Source organism: Maniola jurtina, chromosome 17 (assembly GCF_905333055.1).
Source record: "Maniola jurtina chromosome 17, ilManJurt1.1, whole genome shotgun sequence".
In the NCBI taxonomy this organism is placed as follows: Eukaryota; Metazoa; Arthropoda; class Insecta; order Lepidoptera; family Nymphalidae; genus Maniola; species Maniola jurtina.
The window spans coordinates 11803035-11823916 of record NC_060045.1 but is presented as its reverse complement, the minus strand read 5'-3'; the positions used below and the strand labels follow the sequence as shown (position 1 = coordinate 11823916).

Here is a 20882-nt window from a genome sequence, read left to right as displayed (position 1 = left end):
TTTAATGCATTGATTTGATGAAGGTTAAAAGAAGATGTTGACGAGGCAGCACCTTATTTTTTTAAGATTATCTACCTTAGTTTTATTCACTGTAAAAGTTACCTAGGTACATAAAACAAATCCTCTCGATATAAAATATTCCTTGCACCTGCACCTTTCACTATTCTATTCACTAGTGTTTTAAGATTGAAATGAAAGCTATGTCCGTTTGTAGTTCCATACTCGTAGCGAAGAAATTGTAAGTCGACTGCAATTTATTTCCCGCTACATAAAGCATAGCGCACATGACGATTTTCATAAACTGTAATTTAAGCCCTAAAAGCAGTACCTACGTTTCTGATCGTGGCAAGCACAAGTTCTAATTAAACACTGAGTTCTACCTAAGTATATTTTTTTATTGCAATGCAACTCGCGCTTTTATACGTAGATGGTATTAGTTAGGTCAGAAAATGATCAAAAACCTTCCTCTTCCTTCCCTTAGACTGTGCGTTAGTATAAATCAGTCATATAATATAAATATCAGTCAGTCAGTCAATCCGGACTTAGAGTTTTATATATATATATTATAGAAGATTAAGAACATTTAGGTATACAGTGCAGCAGGTAGGTATTTATTATAAAAAATCAAACAAAATATTATTATACTTTCAAAACTTTAATGAGACAGGCAAAACCATCGATTCCAAAACATCGATGGGCAAAGCAAAAAAACTGATCATGCAAAACTTCTTTTAAAATTTAAAAAAAAACTAAAACAGAGCGAACAATTCAAATCTTAAACTTATTAAACTTCCTTGGAATCACAATTTAGAACTTAAATGTAAATTTCATAATCACTAAACCTAGTACTAAAAATCTGATAATCAAAGTTTAAAACAGTTAATCATAATCACAAGTTCATGATTAAAACAATTACAAACTAAAATGATCTTAAATGAAATAAAATAAAAAGTATATGAATTGATACATAAATCAATGGTGACTATGAATTCTTTCAGCAGGTAGGTAAGCTATAGTTTTATTGTAGCGCATTCACTATGTATCAAAACAATTACTAAAAGTATATAAAACTTAAACATCTAAAAAAATTACATTCAAAAAATTATTTAGCATGTTAATGTGGTTAAAATCAAAATGCACTTAAAATATTTCGTACAAAACAACGTATATTTGATAATCACGAACATAATGATAAAAAATGTTAATCGATTAAAACTTTTTCAGCGTTTACGACTATAACTAATTTATATATCAACAATCTGCATGCTTATTTGCATATCTCATTGTTTTTTAACGGACATTTTATTGTAAAATGTCCATTAAATAACTGTTAAACCTTTAATTTGTTACTGGGTAGGTTTAGCCACTTAACTTTAGTGATAGACAAAGATCATAATGCCAGTAATACAATTATTTATTGGACTAACTATTGGCTTTGTATGTAACTCAGTGCCCATAAAAATTCAAATCGATTCATTATTATCATTCTATTTTACTCATACACTATAAATAAGTATAGCGTGTAAGTGAGAAGGAATGATTAATTTTTCATCTATTTTCCATTCGATTCTTACTGACACGAGTTACATACAAAGCAAATGTTATCGAATCGAAAATGGTGTTAATCATTCTGTCTTACTCATACACTTTAAACAGGTATAGCGTGTAAGTGAGAGGGAATGACCGAATTTTCGATTCGTTTTTTAATGACACGAGCTGTATACAACTAAAGTACAGGACGAGATACGCGATATAAGCCTGCAGATCGCGTATTATACGTAGGTATGTCTTAAATTGTCACTTAAGTAGACGCTGAAAATATAAAAAAGTTCCTCGTAAACGAGATATTCAAAATCAAGTCAAAAGTGGTCCAAAACTTTCCGTGGTACCGATCTGTCATAACTCATTAGCCAATAGCGATGTTGTCTTTTCACAGCATATTAATAAAAATATGACGATAAAAGATTTATCAAGCGGCAAAATTGTTTAAAAAAAATAGTTATATGGACACGGAAACTTCAGTTACTATATAATAATAATCAAAAATTAAAACTGCGAGGACATTTTTATTTAACATAATAATCATTTATAAAAACTTGGTCCGGATTTTCTATGTATTCGTTTAAAATGTATTGAAAAAACAGAGGGTTAAAACTTAAAATCGAAAAAAAAAAACATGCATGTTCTCGCGAATAAATGATTGCTTAGTTCTAAATTAAAGAAAAACATCTTAAATCTAATAGGATTTACCCTTGGCCCGTTTACTTCAACAATATACGAGTCCATAAATTCCATGATAGAGATCAAATTGTCGTAACGCTTTAAGCTAAGATAAAAATCTTATTTTAAAAAAACACATTAAAATACTTTTTTTAAAATCTCACAAAATCAACGAGATACATTTGCCAGCTCATAAGACCAGTCACGCTTTTCAATTTTGGCACAAAATTTAAACACTGCAATGCCATATGAACACGCGTTTATTGTCCTAGTACTAATTTGTGATATTATTTTATCAGTCTTGAGCTATTCAGTCGAGATCAATACGTAACTTTGTTACGGTAACGTTAGTCAATTAATCAGTCTTGAGCTTTGATAAGATTGATAATTTATTTTCGTTCCTCAAATTAAAATATAAAAACTGTTAAAGTTGTATACTATAATATTTTTTCGTTCATTAAATACCATAAGTGGTCTTCGTGGTAGACGTTGACACACTTGAGAATTTTATTCGTAAAAAATTTAACTAACACTTATGAGATTAAAACTTTTTAATGTCCTTTGGACAATAATAAATATATATATTATCCTGATCACGCAAAATAGTGGCTTATATGCAAAATATTGTTATCACATTTTCCTACCTTTTGTATTTCATAAAGGTTGTAGCAAACAACAACAATGTTTTTATTATGAACTTTAACAAAACAGGGAAAATTCCTGGAATAAAATCACCTTAGCTTTGTAATTCTAGGCATTTGAAGGTAGTTAAAAATTTATAATAGTTTAAAATGATATTAAAAAACTTGAACAGTGTAGGCACAATACAAAAAATAAACCCTCAAGATGATTTTATCGGAATTTTTCCAGTCGTGTGTGGGATCCTTAATATTTCTTATCAAAAACACTATGCGCGCCAAGAATTACATTTAATGGCCAGTCCTAGCCGAATTAACAATACATTTTTAAAATATAGTAAAATTAAAAATATTTATTTTGAATGCATTCACCCCTCACCCAACTGGGGGCCTATCGGCTAAAAATATATCAATCATTAAAGGACAGCATCAATGTCAAAACATGGTTTTTGGCCAATCCCACTGGCTAAATACCATGTTTTGACATTGATGCTGTCCTTTAATGATTGATACATTTTTAGCCGATCGCCCTGCTGTTTCTTCTTCAAAATATACTTAATTTTTTTTTTAAGACTCGCTTTTCCTATAAGGTGGGTAAAATAAAATAAGTACGAATAATAAACTTAATTTAAGTATGCTCTTAGCAATTTCATTTTTGTCACCAAGTAGTGGCGTAAGAACGAAGGGCACGGAAATCATTTTTAAAAATCAATAAGTAGGTAGGTAGTTGAAATTTTGTGAGGCCCGACAATTTTTTTTGCTGGATTTGCTATCATATTCGTTTAGGCCTCCTAGAAATAAGTACCTACCTAACATGGGTCAATCCAGCTCATGATTACGAATCAAAATTAAAGATCGCCATCCATCATAGATCTATTGATATTATGATCAATCTATCCTAAATCTATCCCTAAGATTTTGGGTCCGTCACGCGACGTTGTTAACTGTCAAAAAGACTATAGGTACAATTTTTGACAAATAATAACACCGGTGCTATTCGATTATTCGATTAAACGAGTCGACAGATCATGGTTTGGATTAACTCTGTACCGATCGCCCTAGATTCAGAAGAAGCTTCCATGTTTTTACGCCACTAAATACTTGCATTACTCGACTGGTTGTTAATCTCATAAGTATTACAGGTACATTAACGTCGTAGATCTGTGATCTACCAGTTGTCCTGCGTACGCGCAGCAGTGTTGTACTGCGTCGGAGAGTTGAGGAGTCTCACTTCGGTCGGCGCAGCGGGGGCGTCGAAGGTGCGCGGTTGTTTTCTCAGTTCTGGGAAATAAAGTTGGCAATTCAATTGTCAATTAAATGAAATAGTTGATTTGTTTGAATATGGGATGACAAGGTGTTTGCAATGCAGAGTTGAGCCAACACATCCAGTCAGGCAACCCTGATATACATTTTTTTTGGCAAAGTACTTAGGTAATTAAGTTATTTCTTTGCGATCCTCTATTTGATTCATAAGTTTCAGTTTCATGAGCCACGTTTTAAATTTCGCAACATTTGGAAGCTATTTATTTCAGCGTCCGCTGATCTCGATGAGGTCAGCCTCATTCATCGACGCGAATGTGGAGATGTCCGGCTCGTGAATAGGGTTGCCAACTCATTTGATCAGAAATCCGGGAGGAGGAAAAAAAAAAACTTAATGAAAAAAAGAATGTTCTATTTAAAGTTATATTTTCATTTTCGTTATAATATTTGACGTTTAACCAGTTCAAATCAAAGTTACTATGATATTTAACTTTTCTCTTTTTCGGCAGTGTTTTTCTGCGTTGAGCTTTCCGAATCAAACAATACGCTTTATTTAGACTAACAGGAACAAAAACAGTATTCGGATTCGCATACAGATTTACAATACAAAATGCGTACGGAAATCTGGCTGTGATTACGCAACTTAAAGGCGCGAAATCGCCGACCGGTCCTTGCGTACCTATGTGTCTGGACATGGCATCCCCACCCGCCTCGCCAGTCGCCACACACTGGTCATTCGCCAGTCCGGGAGATTTTAGCTGCGTTCCTGGAGCCGGGAGATTTTAAAATCTAATGCCTTTTTTCCGGGAGAGTTGGCAACCCTACTCGGGAACAGTGCCAGTTGGTAACACAACACTCACCAGCCATGATTGACAGCATCTTCTTGCGCGCACCGAAGGCAGACACTCCAATCTCGATGAGGTCACCCTCGTTCAGCGATGCGAATGTGGGCAAGTCCAGCTCGTGCCTCTTGAACAATTCTGCAAACAATTGTTTAGTTTATTAGCGGGTTTAAGAATTACCCTATATTCAGATCTAAGCGTAGAACAAAGTTGAAGTAACTTTGGCACAAAATTGGAGAGTGTTAAACTTGAGTAACTTAAGGACATTATACTTGTAGTGACTGCGGTTTCTCAGCTGATCGTACAGCAACTGATAGGTGCATGGTTTCCTTTTTGGTGGCGTGGCTGGTTGCGAAGTCCCCGTAATATGCTCACCAATATATTTGTAGAGCATCTCAGCAAATCGCACAGCATCTGGTAGGTGCATAGCTTACTGTTTGGTGGCGATAGTGTATGCGACTGCCGGGCGACGGCGTGTGTGAATACGCCGACGACGTGGACGGCGAGGCTCGTTGCGAGTCGCCGTAATATGCTCACCGATATACTTGTAGAGGCCGCGGTCTCTGAGCAGATCGTACAGCATCTGGTAGGTGCATGGTTTCCTTTTTGGTGGCGACGGCATGAGCGACTGTGCTGGCGACTGCGTGTGTGACTGCGCCGGCGATTGCGTGTGCGACTGCGCGGGCGACTGCGTATGTGACTGCGCGGGCGACGGAGTGTGAGACTGCGCGGGCGACGGGGTGTGCGAATGAGACGACGTGGACGGCGAGGCTCGTTGTGGAGGCGAAGTCACCATAATATTGGGACGCGATAACTCCGAACGATTCCAACCCCTTTCAGGCTGTAAGCGACAAAAACATGTAATTACTGTATCACCCCGTTCAGGATCCTTGCTTAAAACCAGCGCTGTATGCTATTAGGCTGAGAATATAGAGCGCAATTTGACTTTCCTCAGACTTACACTGTTAAAATGAGACAGCGTTATACCGCTGGCATAAATCTGTCTCTTTTTAACTGAAACTTAAGTCTAAGCAAAGTCAAAGTGCGCCCTATAGATTTCAACCTTAGTGTATCAAGGCATACAGCGTTATGCTGAGCTGGAACCTGTTTTCGCGTTGTGCCACACATAACACAGCTTAATCCGGCGATTCTTCCTGCTTGAAGCATGTTGGCTTTAATGCTCAAGTGGAGGAATAACCAACCAAGTTTGCCGGGATAACCGGGACAGACGGATAGACAGAGAGACAGATAGACAACAAAGTGATCCTATTAGGGTTCGGATTTTCCTTTTGAGGTACGGAACCCAAAATTGACAAAATAGCCTATTCAAGCAGGAAAACACGAGGGTTCTTACCGTGGTCATGCCTCCATTCTCTTGCAGGTTCAAGGGCCCGGGCGAGGTTTGGCTGAAGAAGTATCCCGACCAGCGGTTGTTTGGCACTCGGTACCCGCCTCCTACAGACTCCTGCATGGCCTGCAAACGTTGGTATGATTAATAGATGGGCGAAATAGCCGAATAGGTATTCAGCCAATATTCGGCCAAACCGTAAATGTACCTACTTGTAAAACCTTTAGGCCACTAGAGAAGCACTATGTTGAAGTCTGGTGATTGCCATTTTCTGAACGAGAATGTATGTACCTACAAACTACTTTTTTTTAATTTGTACCTAGAATGTTTCTCAATATTTTTTTTAAAGTGCACGACAAGAGTCTGCCAGCAAAATTCAAAAATTTGGTTTTTCGCGATTTGTAAACTAATACGACAAAGTAGGCTTATCGTATTCATAATAGCTCCAACGGCAGTACCAGCTCCACAGGTTTATATAAAAATCTTTAACTACTTGGAAGTGTCCAGTTTAAGAAATTAGTCAGAGTATCGAGTAACTCACGTCAAACTCATTATTTTGACTGATTTCTTAAACTGAACACTTTCAAGTAAAGATTTTTATTATAATTTTTAATTAGTGAAAGTTTTCACACATTAATACTGACTCGCTTTTTTATATAGCAACAAATGAGCAGGTGGATTCACCTGATGTTAATTGATTGATGATGATGATGAAATAAATAAAATAAATTCAAAAGAAAAATAAAAACTCGTCGTACAATAAGTGCTTGCAGTATCCGACATGTAGTACGTACCTTACTGGCTTCGGCCTGCAACTTTCTGTATTCGGAAGGCGGGGAGATCTTGAGAGTCTCCAACGTTTTCTTCTCGCAGCCAACAGCGCGACGATCCGATATCGGTAGTTCCGAAATTATGTTCGCCAAATCTATTTAAATGTTATATTATTTAAGTATATCAGTAAAGCCATTTCCATAATTAATAAAAAATATATAATTTGTTAAAAATTACTGACAAAATGTCTGAAAAGCCGCTCAGCGCACTATGGAGCGAGCTATATTGGGTATTATTCTCAGGGATAAAATACGGAACGAGGAAATTCGCAGAAGAACAAAAGCGACCGACATAGCTCAAAGGATTAGCAAGCTGTGGGCAGGTCATGTCTGTCATGAACCGACGGCTGATGAGGCAGACGTGTTCTGGATTGGAGACCGTCGGAAAGCCCTGCGTGGGATGACCTGCAGTCTGCTGGACCGATGACCTGAAGAAGGTGGCGGGGAGCGGGTGGATGAGGAAGGCGGAGGACCGTGTTTGGTGGCGCGGACTTGGAAAAGCCTATGCCCAGCAGTGGACGCATACAGGCTGATGGAATGGAATGGAAGAAAATGACTTTAGAACAAAATAATTCTTCGTTTCCCAGCTGTCATGAACTTCCTAATGGTTTGCCTCGCTAGATGTGCGCTGGCCCTAAGGTTGAAATCAACAGAGTGCACTTTGACTTTGCTTAGACTTGAGTTTCAGTTAAAACGAGACAGATTTATGCCAGCGGTATAACGCAGTCTCGTTTTAACAGAGTCTTAAGTCTGAGCTAAGTCTAAGGGTGAGATTTATAAAGCGCACTTTGACTTTGCTCAGACTTAAAATTGAGTTAAAACGAGACAGATTTACGTGAGAGATATACATCTGTCTCGTTTTAACTCTGGCTTAAGTATAAGCAAAGTCTGAATGCGATTTATAGATCTCACCCTAGTGTGCTCAATAGATCTCAGCCTAAGTTTAACCTTGTTGCGTGCGATCAGCGTCCGTGGACGTGGAACTGTTGCTGGTGGAAGCCGTGGGGCTGTGGATGCTGACGTGGTTGCTGATCGGCGACACTGAGGGAGAACCCACGTTGCTGGCGGTGCCTGAACAAATATAAAAATAAAAGTAAATGGTCAAGTGCGAGTCAGACTCGCAAACGAGGACTTAATTTTTTAAATGTATTTCTGAAACTATTAGTTCTATCTGTTGTAGTTAGTTAGAATTATTTTTGCTATTGACGGATTTTTCATAGCTCTAATAGATTTTGCGGAGTTAATTTATTATTATTCAGCAACACCACAATCGGGAAACATTTATTTTGGGGCGGACAGGGGAAAGCCGACATCCTAGTGATAGGAACTTTTGAAGACATACTTCTAAGAGCGTAAGGTCAAATAACTAATAACTCATGTGCCAATAATCAAAACTACTTTGTTTCGAGATTTCGTTCAAATCGCCTGCGCTATAATAAAATATTACCGGAAATGTTCTGCGTGTCGAGCGATATGGAGCTGCCGGTGAAGTTGCTCTGGTAGCCGCTGCTGCTCGCCTGCGAGCTCGAGCTCATCATCTGATACAGAAAAATTAATATGCTCAAGTCTTTGGAAGATTAAACCCCGGCAAAAAAAAAAGACAAAAATGTCTGGAAAACGCGAGCAAGGCTCAAATCTAGACAACTTACATCTTAGGCTGAGATGACGTACCTATAGAGCGTATTTTGAATTTGCCAGAGCTGAGTTTGCCAGCAAGTGTTGATATTATAGGGGTGTTCAATCGAAGCTTTGAATTTAATGTTATCACTACAAGATTTAAGGCAATGGCTATTGCCATTGGATTGTGCTAAGGTAGTATAATAATAACGCTAAGTTTTGCTAGCGTTCTGGTTACACCTTGCATACCAAGTTAAAGTTTTAACTTACGTGTCTCTGGTCATGCGGCATTTGTGCACATGACGTCACATCAGCGGTACCAGACATCTCTGTGAACAAAATCATCATTTTAATCTCTTTTCCAATATTTTGTTTAATAAATTTGCAAACTACCAAGTCGAAATCGAAACCCGATAGACGTTGGGGTGCCAAGGTGCAAAGTTTGCCAAGTTACCATCAGGCGTAGGGGGACCGTGGCCGTACATTGGACTGCCAAGATTAGCCAAGTTGGTCAAGTTAGAGCCAAGTTGAGAGGATTCATTACATTTACTCATTGTGAAGCAATCCTTGACCAATTGAACTGCCAAGGTTTACCAAGTTGGCTAAGTCTCTGCTAAGCCTGATAAAAGTTAGAAACAATAAATGGAGAACTATAAAAGAATACACTCACGGTTCCAAGATGCCTGGGTCTTGTACATGTTGGGTCCCGGGTTGGCAGCCATTCCCGGGAAGTGGAAGGCTCCAGGGCGAGGCTGTGGCGACGGTATAATCCATCCCGGGAATATTGGCGGTGTCATAGTCAACGGGGATATTGGTGCCGGGTAACCACCAGGAGTAGGGGGACCGTGACCATACATTGGGCTGCCAAGGTTATAATTGGCCAAGTCGGTGAGAAGTTGGAGGTTGTACTGCGAGCGCGGAGAGGTGTTTACTGGCACTGGGGTTGGCGAGAAGGGATTGAACGGGCTAAAGTTTGGCATAGCCCTGGTGCCCGCTGGGATGTTGTAGGATTCGGGGATTTCCACGGTGACGGAAGGCTCGCTGCCGCCAAGTAATTCGCGGCGCACCTCATAGATATCGCCTGTAAGGATAATTACATCTTAATATTTAGTATACGTAGTTTATCCAGGAATTAGGTTCCGGAATCCTGAACCGATTACGAATCTTTACGAACTTCTCCATTGATTTAAGCAGATGCAAATCTTTAGACACTATAAGATGTCAGCTTATTGTATCCCGGTAAAATAAAAAAATCTTATAGGATGTTAAAAAAAAACTTCTGTGGACGATGTTCCCGACGTGAATTTAAGACGGGCACCTTTTGTTCGGCTTAAGGTCGAAATCTGATTCTGTATTAATTTGGTTTTGGGAGTTCAAAGGAAAAACATTAATAGGCACAAGCGAAGCGAGCGCAGTATTAAATTATTGCCGGCGCATCTCTCGATGCCCTTGATGACGACGAAGATGATGCCCTGCTTGGGTTAAGGGACGCAGTGATAAGCACGTTGTTCTGGCTCATCAGACGCTCAGTCTCATCGCCATACGCACGGCAGCTCGCTTGCAGCGCAAGTATAGGATATGCCTTACCAGCGCATCTCTCGATGCCCTTGATGACGACGGAAGTGATGCCCTGCTTGGGCTTGGGACGCACAGTGATGAGCACGTTGTGCTGGCTCATCAGACGCTCAGTCTCATCGCCATCCGCACGGCAGCTCGCTTGCAGCGCAAGTATAGGATATGCCTTACCAGCGCATCTCTCGATGCCCTTGATGACGACGGAAGTGATGCCCTGCTTGGGCTTGGGACGCACAGTGATGAGCACGTTGTGCTGGCTCATCAGACGCTCAGTCTCATCGCCATCCGCACGGCAGCTCGCTTGCAGCGCAAGTATAGGATATGCCTTACCAGCGCATCTCTCGATGCCCTTGATGACGACGGAAGTGATGCCCTGCTTGGGCTTGGGACGCACAGTGATGAGCACGTTGTGCTGGCTCATCAGACGCTCAGTCTCATCGCCATCCGCACGGCAGCTCGCTTGCAGCGCAAGTATAGGATATGCCTTACCAGCGCATCTCTCGATGCCCTTGATGACGACGGAAGTGATGCCCTGCTTGGGCTTGGGACGCACAGTGATGAGCACGTTGTGCTGGCTCATCAGACGCTCAGTCTCATCGCCATCCGCACAGCAGCTCGCTTGCAGCGCAAGTATAGGATATGCCTTACCAGCGCATCTCTCGATGCCCTTGATGACGACGGAAGTGATGCCCTGCTTGGGCTTGGGACGCACAGTGATGAGCACGTTGTGCTGGCTCATCAGACGCTCAGTCTCATCGCCATCCGCACGGCAGCTCGCTTGCAGCGCAAGTATAGGATATGCCTTACCAGCGCATCTCTCGATGCCCTTGATGACGACGGAAGTGATGCCCTGCTTGGGCTTGGGACGCACAGTGATGAGCACGTTGTGCTGGCTCATCAGACGCTCAGTCTCATCGCCATCCGCACGGCAGCTCGCTTGCAGCGCAAGTATAGGATATGCCTTACCAGCGCATCTCTCGATGCCCTTGATGACGACGGAAGTGATGCCCTGCTTGGGCTTGGGACGCACAGTGATGAGCACGTTGTGCTGGCTCATCAGACGCTCAGTCTCCTCGCCATCCGCACGGCAGCTCGCTTGCAGCGCAAGTATAGGATATGCCTTACCAGCGCATCTCTCGATGCCCTTGATGACGACGGAAGTGATGCCCTGCTTGGGCTTGGGACGCACAGTGATGAGCACGTTGTGCTGGCTCATCAGACGCTCGGTTTCGTTGGCGTCCGCACGGAAACTGGCTTCTGGCACGTCAAAGATCACGACTAGGGGGAGGCTTCCCTGTACACACATAATTTTCATTTCGAATCACATCACACTAATATTACAAAGGCAATATCGCGGTAAACCTCGTATGTCGATCAAGCCCTTTATGATTGAAGGCCACCCGACGTTACACACAACGAACACCTACACAGAGCATCTTTTTACACGGTTTATCAAGTATGAATAAAGTGGCATGGAGACGACAATGTTTATGGTCGCAAAGACCTTGAGATGCCAGTCTGATGGATTGAGGCATAATTGGATTGCTTTGGAGAATAGCACACGCCCGAATTTGCATGACAATATATCACAAGAGACGTACCTAATAAATTGCTATGTATGTAGGGACAATATTTAATGCTTGAAGGTCAGATATGGATGGTCCATGTACCTACAAGCAAGTTCTTTCACGGTCCACGGACCACCGCATGGCAGACAGACAGTCAGACGGACGGACGGTGTTAGGGAATACGATCTGAGTGTGGGTGCTGTTGATAATCTTCTGTGATCTTCTAGAATATACTAACCGTAACCACCAATTGCTGCTTCACATTGTAAACGTCGTTGATCTGGCCAGTGATAGTGAAGCAACTTTTGATCAGAGTCGGTATATTAAGGTCGTCTGCGTCAGGGAACATGATTTGAGTGTGGGTGCCGTTCATAATCTTCTTTGACCTTCTAGAAAGACACTAGAATATACTAACCACCAATTGCTGCCTCGCATTGTAAACGTCGTTGATCTGGCCGGTGATAGTGACACAGCTCTTGCGCAGGGTCGGTATATTAGGGTCTTCCGCGTCAGGGAACATAATCTGAGTATGGGTTCCGTTCATAATGAGCTTGAGTTGCTCCGCGCCGCGACCGATCACCACTGGGTGGTGCATTGGCGATATCTCCAGGGTCGTTTGGACTTTGGTCTGGCTCTGGAGACAAAAAATATGGTTTACTGTGTGGTTATCTAAGTTTCCTTCTCTCTCGCACATTCTAACATTTTCAATAATTGATGTGATATGAAATGATTATAACCACATCGCTTTAAGGCCGGCCGCCGGCCGCATAACATCAGAAATTACCTACCTACCGTCAGAATTCATTCAAGAAGATATTACTTTGTGACCAACCCTTTATTAGTAGTATTTAGGTATTTTTATACTGACCGCTAGCTGTCCGCACATATAATTCATGAGCAGCGTGGTGGCTTCCATAGTAGCGTTCACCTCCCACTGCACCCCCTTCACTACCAGCAAGTTGGCGTGCAGCTTAGGACGGTTTCGCAGCATCACCTGGCAACAAATAAGAGTAAGTAAAATGTGTTCAGGTTAGGGGTTAGCTGACACATGACAGTGCTGTGTTGGCTCTCACCTGCACTTTGTACTGCTCCTGTATCTGCTGCACGTAGGGCGCGTTGATGTCGGGCTGCGACTGCGTTGTGATCGGTAGCTCGAAGCAGAACACCAGAGGAGTCAACGCCTAAGAACATAACAGGGTAGAAAACACTAGTCATAATGTGATGGAAAGAGGTCAAAATTCACTCTACAGTGGGGAACACGAGTTACGACGCCTGAGAGAGGGAAAATAAACTTTTAAAAAGACATATAATCCATACTAATATTATAAATGCGAAAGTGTGTCTGTCTGTCTGTCTGTCCGTCTGCTACGTTTTCACGGCCCAACCGCTGAACCGATTTTAATTAAATTTGGTACAGACATGAGATACATCCCGGGGAAGGACATAGGCTACTTTTCATCCTGGAAAATCAAAGAGTTCTTATGGGATTTCAAAAAATCGAAATCCACGCAGGTGAAGCCGCGGGCATCCTCTAGTAGGATATAATTTTAGTGATATAAAATATGCCTGGAATTCATAAGTAACGTTTAAGACCACACCGGACTTCTAATTTGCTCTTATCCTTATTTGATGTAAGTAAAAATTAAAACTTTTAATCTATAGCACTAACTACATGAAAGAAAAAGAAAGCGGTACAAAAACAGCTGTTCTGTTTGATGGCCATTTTAAATACGGACTTCCGCCCAAACAAATCTGAAATCCGGAATTAGGTATGTCGTCCACATTCCATCTACACGCTTGAAACATTTTGCGTCATCATACCTCATACGCATGGCTAAGGTTTGGAATACTCTTCCGCGATCTGTGTTTCCTACTAATTACAATTCGAATATCTTTAAAAATGAGTGAATAGGCATCTTCTAGGTAAACGTGTCCCATCTTAGACCACACATCTTTATACTAATATTATAAAGGCGAAAGTTTGTATGTGTGTGTGTGTGTGTGTATGTTTGTTACTCCTTCACGCAAAAACTACTGGACGGATTTGGCTGAAATTTGGAATGGAGATAGATAATATCCAGGATTAGCACATAGGCTACTTTTTATCCCGGAAAATCAAAGAGTTCCCACGGGATTTCAAAAAACCTAAATCCACGCGGACGAAGTCGCGGGCATCATCTAGTAGTGAATTAAAAAATAATAATTTCTCTCAACTCTAGAAGAGCCTAAAAGACAGTAGAATGCTATTAAAATGGTTGTTTACCCGCACGCGAGCTCTAGCGCGTTCCACGCGGTCCATTTCGCCAGCGATGGACACTTGGTTGCTCTTCTCCTGGGCACTGGTACGGTTGGAGTCCGGGAAATGGATGTGACACCCTGTCTCCTCCATCACACGCTTGATCGTCTGTCCGCCCTAGTAAATAATAATAATACCCGGCTGAGTTTGTTGTGGGCTCTTCTCAGACTTGGGCGCGTTTGGAACCCTCGTAGCTTTAGTTTTAAGTTACGTAATTAATTATCACCACTATATCGTACAAATTTAACAATTTCGACCATCAAAAGGAGTACAATTGTACCTACTTTGAATAAATGATTTTGACTTTGACTTTGACTAATATACTCACTAGTCATTTTATCCTCTATAACGTGGTTGCCTGGCAGAGATCGCTTCAAAGCGATATGGCCGCCAAATTGTACTACTTACTATTTCTGCTGTGTAATGTTTTATGTTTTTTTTTATGATATAATGTACAATAAAGCATATTTCAAATTCGATTTTAATATTAATCATCTATACTAATAAATAAAATTGGAGTGTCTGTCTGTAATTTCGAAATAACTACCGCATATTAAGGTCATATGGTTATTTGAACGATACTATAACTGAATCACACGTTTTTAAAATTTTTGTCTGTCTGTCTGTCTGTCTGTCTGTTTGAAAAGGCTAATCTTGGGAACGGCTGAACCGATTTTGACGGGATTTTCACAGACAAGTAAAGAATTGACCAGGGAGTAACATAGGCTACTTTTTTAACCGACTTTCAAAAAGGGAGTTGTGTTTTTCTACCTATGTACATCGAAATCTCCGAGATTTCTGAACCGATTTGGGTCATTTCTTTTTTAATCGATAGAGGAACTTTGCGACATTGTTTCATAAAAAATTTGGAGTCCAACTCCTCAATCCTGATGCTGCAGGGGATCTGACCAATCCACGCGGGCGAAGCTGCGGGCATCAGCTAGTAGTTAATATAGCTAATGTCCTTTTATTACAGTTAACACGTACTGTTAACGAAAAGACAAAAAGACTTTTTCTATTTATTTCATGGATTTGACCATTATTTGACGCACTTGGCCAGCGTGGTAGACTATAGCCAAAAACCTTCTCATTCAGAGAGGAGACCGGTGCTCTGTCTGTAGTGACCATATCACATTACCAAGTAAAGTATAAACCTGAATGACAATTACTTAGTAATAATCAATTTTATCATTCGACTTAAATAATTACATGTAAAAAAATTACAAAGAAATTATAATAATGATTTTTTTTAGCAAATACAAACTAAACGCAAATAAATAAATTAGCTATTCATTTTATAAAGGCGTTTCTCTCTCTCCAGTCCAGTCGGCCTTTCGTTCGTAACTGTGGATCAGCTAACTCAGTGTCTGACACTGAATGATAGCCACCGAGGTTGGTTGGTTCTACATTGCTGCTTCACTGGGTGATCTTAAATATTTCTTCGTAGAAAATCTTCAATGGATTAAAAAGTGAACTCGGTGGCTATCATTCAGTGTTAGACACTGAGTTAGCGAATCAACCCGCTGATCGCCACTAAGAAGAGTAGCTAGGTGGAGGGAGATCAAACTCGACTAAGCTAAATGTGGTAAACTAAACTACACAAGTGGGTTTACTTATGGACTAAGAGCCAACGTGTGCCAGATCTTCGTTATTTTATAAAAGCTGAAAGTTCCTCTGCGTATGGTCCCCATCACAAGGAGGAACGACCAGCGGCTATGAAGTTTTGATCTTGGTGGCTTTGGGAGATAACAGGTAATAAAGGTGTAAAAAATCTTATGTCAAAGTATAAAGTCAAATTTTTAGGTTTCCGGAATTTAAAAAAAAACGGAACCCTTATAGGATCACTTTATTTTCTGTCTGTCTGTCGTGTCTGTCAAGAAAACCTATAGGGTAGGTACTTTTCGTTGACCTAGAATCATGAAATTTGGCAGGTAGGTCTTATAGCACCAGTAAAAGAAAAAATCCGAAGACTGAATGTGTGATTCCATCACAAAAAAAGTTAAAATGTGTTCACGAAAAAACTAAATCATACTATACTTATGTCTATTATACCATTAATATTCGTCAATACAAGTGTAAATTAAAAATTTATAACACCTCCGACAAGTGAAGGTTACAGTAACTAGAAAAGACCGAAAAGACTTCAAACGGCTGAACTGATTTTCTTGGACTATTCCGCGCCTACGATCTAAAGTATCTGAGTTTTCCAAAACATCATTTTCAAATAAATAATTATGTACCTAGGCAACGTCCATCTTGACAGCTTGACATTTGTCAATTGACATAATATTATGAACCTAACGGTTATCTAACCTTCTTTTCGACAAGAAAACTAGAAAAGAGCTGATAACTCTTAAACGGCTGAACCAATTTTTTTGGATTATAGCTAAGAACACTCTCGATCAAGCCACCTTTCAAACAAAAAAAAAGTAAATTCATTTTACTCGTTCGTAAGTAGGTTCATTCGTTTAGGCGCTACGATGCCACAGACAGATACACAGATACACAGACACACAGATACACAGATACACACGTCAAACTTATAACACCCCTCTTTTTGGGTCGGGGGTTAAAAAATATAAATAGTAAATGTCACAATATGTAATTACAACGCCCTGCCAAACGCGTTAATTTTTGACGTAGGCATCATCCCTATTGAACGAAACTCCTATCGGTCATTTTTACCGCCCATGCTACCGACGTGACCTACATTATCAATTAAATACTTAGCAAGTAGGTAAGTAGGTACTAACTATTAGCATAATTTAATTGGCCGTCACTCACCTTGCCAATGATGTGCGAGTGATCTGTGTAGCTCACGTCTATCTTCATGGTGACACGGTTACTCTGCGGACAAAAAATACCCCCAATTTACTAACAGTTTGATCCTCCTAAGATGTAGTACGCGACTGGTCGAGATGGCAATCGGGGAATGAGGCTGGGGGACGCCCCGCACACCCGCACGTCACCCGCGCACCTTAACTTAACTTGTAATGAATAAAAAACCTACGGTAAGCAATGTGCACCGGCCCAAGGCACTCGGCAGCCTAGGCGCTTGTTATCCATACAATATATCAGTATAATAAAATTATAAAATTTAAAAAGCGAAATTGTGTCTGTCGGTTTGTCTGTCTGCTAGGTTTTCACGGCTCATATGTTTTACCATTTTTGATAAAATTTAGTAAGTACAGAGATATCAAACATAAGTTTTTTATGCCCCGAAAAATAAAAGTTCCCACGGGATTCTTAAAAAAATCTAAATCCACGTGAACAACGTCCCGGGCATTACCTAATGCTAAATGAACTATTATGTACATCTTTATTAAAAATGAAAAATGAGACATGAATTAAAGATAAGAGATCCACAGAAATAAAAAGAAATAGGCAATTCAAGTTATTATTCATTTGTATCATAGTATGAATATATGAGTATACTATCTACCTATCTACTACACTAACAGATAAATAATAATAGACTCGAACTTAACTGAAATAAATTATTTGTGCAATGCCAAATACCTTACCTACTTATAAATATTACACAACTTCTTACAGCTATAGTAAATCCCGTAGAAATTTTGAATTTAAAATTATCTTTTGCTCGTTTCTATGCTCTCCGAGCCTTTGGTCAAGGTAAAAGACAGACAGATAAACTTTAATCTAGGACAATACAGTATGGATTAAGGCCATAATCTTACCCTGGTGTCCAGTAGCTGCATAATCTTCTCCCGTGCCAGTCGTACATCATCAGGCCTGCCTGCGATACGTACATGAGGATCTGCACATTGAAAACTCAATTTTATTTACCTATCACATATTTTTCCACATTATTTACACTGAAATCTGTTCACAAGTTCGCAAGAAAGGCTAGTGTTCCATAGTTAAAAAAATAAATAAATCAAAATTCAAAAGATGCCACAAAGTCCAAGCTCTCACCTAAAAACTTTAAAAAGGCACTAAAGTTATTTTCACGTATTTTTTTTATAACATAGTATATAAAATCATCGGAATTTTCTATAAAAACCATAGTTAATTCATTAAAATAAACATGTAAATAATAAATTGAAACGAAATTCGCGTTTTAACCAACGGACGCGCACAGAAATTGTAACAAAAATTTCAAATAAAATTGCTTTTGCGCCAGACTGGCGCCGCGCGTTTGTCTACTTGGCGCCAATGGGCACGTTATTTTTCAAAAATCCGTTCCGAAATACGCAAAATTGTTTCGAATAAAAGAATATTATGTTTTAAGGTCAGTGTTCGTGGTTAATTTTTTGAATTACCTATTGAAATTTTTTTTTTTTTGAATTATTAGTAAAAATAAAATGATTTACAATAAATACATTGAAATAATAAAAAGAATTAATATAAATAAAAATATATTGAAAAAAATTATGTTATTATTAACATCATATACCTAGTAAGTATTTGGATAAGCATTAACTGTGATTTCATCTGGTGAAACCAATTGATCAGAATCAATTTAGAAATTATTATTCATTTCCCTGGCAGGAATGGAATCCAAGATCTCTTACCTACTTATATAAGACGACAGTTCTAAACACTACGCTACTCACCAGAGAGGTAGTAAAAAATTTAAATTTATAATTTTAGAATTAAATTAAATTTCTTCATAAGAAAACATAAGTTAATAATAATAATAGTTATAATAGTTATAGTAGTTAAAATAATAGTTATGGAGAGGATGATGAAACTGGAAACGCAAGATTCGCGGCCACGTGGCCGCGTCACATAAACATCAGTCTATGTGAGTTAAATAAGCATTTAACTTCTATAGACCGCTCTAAATATCCCCTAAATATCAAATTAAGTTCTAAAAAACAGCTGTCAATTACCTTTTTTTGAGCGGGCTCCAATTTTCAGTCGCGCGGGCCAGTTTATAAGCGTGTTTGTTTCATTCATGACCTAAAATGATGACCATGTGGATTAGATACATCTCGTTCAAATGACTAGATTAATATCATTCAATCTACTTCATTAACCTTACCCTATGAAAAAAGGCTTGTGCAGTTTGGGATTCTTCCAAGTTTTCTGAAAAAAATTAACGTATGTTTAAACTTTTTAGGTTATACTTTTAACTTACAACCCCTAAAACATGGTTTCAAATATAATTTTAGAATATTTTTGCTCATACCAGCAAGCATAGCTTCCAATCGGCGCCGGTCAACGCGGAATCTTTCTTGATATACATCCTCGACGCTATTCAATCCGAGTATTACTGCTAACTTCTGTAAGTCTTCTGCTGACGTCACGGAATTACTTGTTCCACTCTCGGATGCCTGTATAAAATTTAGGGGTTTCCAGTCAATTATAACTATTTCAACAAAAGTTAATTGCAAAAGATAATTTACTTAGCATTATTTATTGTCTTAACACTGCCTTAAAGTTGGAAAAATTTAAAGCACGCTTTATTTTCACATGTTGCCAAAATGGCGGATGTCGAGATTTTTGAACAGAAAGTGATTCAATAATTTGATAGGTTTGTTTAGTACGTAACTAGTTAGGTATAATATTGAATTAATGTAATACTCACTTCACTTATGGTGTCTTTATCAGAACTATTCTTAAATTCTGATAAGCGTGATTTTGCCGTTAAAAAATTTGTTGACGCCATGCTAAAATTAAAAATTATTTCAGTATAAAATTTAATTGATCTTCAGTCATTAAAATAAACACGTTTTAGTATAAATCTAAGTATAAAATCAATTTAGGCACATTTTTACTAAAAACTATATAAAACTTAAAACTTTAAAGAAGAATGACCTAACTTTATAATGTCCCGGGCCCAACTAGAAAGAACAAAATGTCTGCCTTTTGTTCTTCATGTCAAATTTCATTCAAATGTCAATTGATTTTTTTTAGTAGAAAAAATGAGGGTAGTTTAATTTTTCTGTCAAAACTAGTTTTTTCGACAGATTAATAATTGACTCTGTAATTTACTAATTTTTTTTTTATAATGTAAACAATTTAAAATGTATTTCAATTATACTTTTCAAAATTATGTTTGTTAAACAGTACGTTCCTTAATCCATATCAATTTATTCGAACATGGAGGCCTGTCATGGATTAGCCAATCAGAAAACAGCTTACCTCGCCGGTCGTCGCCGCCAAGACGGCGCCATTCACTATTTCTTGGAAATCATAGTGTTGCTGCATAGTACTATTATATTATTCTGTGGTAAGTATAGCTATTTGAAACTAAGTTTGTAAGTAAAATAAAATTAGGCTTCGTGTGTGTTGGTGTTAGCTGGCGGGCGTGCTCGGCCTTTTTGGAGTGTTTTTTTTGTTAAAACTGACTGGAAAGCGCTTTAAGGGGGTGCGTATGTCGGCGAGCGCCGGCACAGAGGGGTCCGTACTTGTATAGTTTCCCTAACTTGTTACAAATAACTACAAACTTGACATTGGCTAATCTTTGTAAAGCCAGACGAGAGAAGAAAAAAAAAATTACAAAGATATGTATATATTAAACATTTAATAAGTATACTTTTTATAAGTTTGTTAATTAATTGCTTAGTTACTAAGTATAAAATTGTTTGAGTAAATAATAGGTCACTTGATCGTAAAATTATTTATTTATCGTAAATAATAATAGTAAAATAAAAGTACATAGGTAGGTCGGTACCTACTACCACAGCTGTTGTACTACCTACCTACTTAGATAATGGCG

The 20882-nt window shown here is 39.0% G+C and overlaps 1 protein-coding gene across 3 annotated transcripts; it reads right to left on the bottom strand.

Moving 5' to 3' along the window:
- Positions 1 to 3434: 3434 nt before the first annotated feature.
- On the bottom strand, positions 3435 to 20063 carry LOC123873702 (protein bicaudal C homolog 1). 3 transcript variants are annotated; one of them, XM_045918688.1, is made up of 22 exons: positions 19984 to 20063; positions 19749 to 19830; positions 19350 to 19494; positions 19203 to 19246; positions 19051 to 19120; positions 17893 to 17972; positions 16979 to 17041; positions 14162 to 14311; positions 12972 to 13079; positions 12767 to 12892; positions 12314 to 12532; positions 11562 to 11624; positions 10343 to 11402; positions 9426 to 9836; positions 9026 to 9084; positions 8586 to 8676; positions 8087 to 8209; positions 7103 to 7233; positions 6315 to 6434; positions 5498 to 5801; positions 4979 to 5098; positions 3435 to 4139 (listed from the first exon to the last, which is right to left on the bottom strand). In XM_045918688.1, exons 2-22 carry the CDS (start codon positions 19827 to 19829, stop codon positions 4027 to 4029), a joined length of 3681 nt encoding a protein of 1226 aa, XP_045774644.1. In that variant the 5' UTR covers position 19830; positions 19984 to 20063; the 3' UTR covers positions 3435 to 4026. The 3 variants fall into 3 exon arrangements, with proteins under 3 accessions (XP_045774644.1, XP_045774645.1, XP_045774646.1); XM_045918689.1 differs by having other exon boundaries at positions 8087 to 8205; positions 8582 to 8673; positions 19749 to 20013; XM_045918690.1 differs by lacking the exon at positions 10343 to 11402 and having other exon boundaries at positions 11456 to 11624; positions 19749 to 20013.
- Positions 20064 to 20882: the final 819 nt, after the last annotated feature.

Bases quoted from the DNA above. Each gene is read 5' to 3' on its own strand.
- LOC123873702 (XM_045918688.1), bottom strand. From the start codon at position 19,829: ATGGCGTCAACAAATTTTTTAACGGCAAAATCACGCTTATCAGAATTT. The intron at 13,080-14,161 runs GTAAACAACCAT...TTATGTTCTTAG, and splicing joins GCGCTAGAGCTCGCGTGCGG to GCGTTGACTCCTCTGGTGTT. The intron at 5,802-6,314 runs GTAAGAACCCTC...TGTCGCTTACAG, and splicing joins AGAATGGAGGCATGACCACG to CCTGAAAGGGGTTGGAATCG.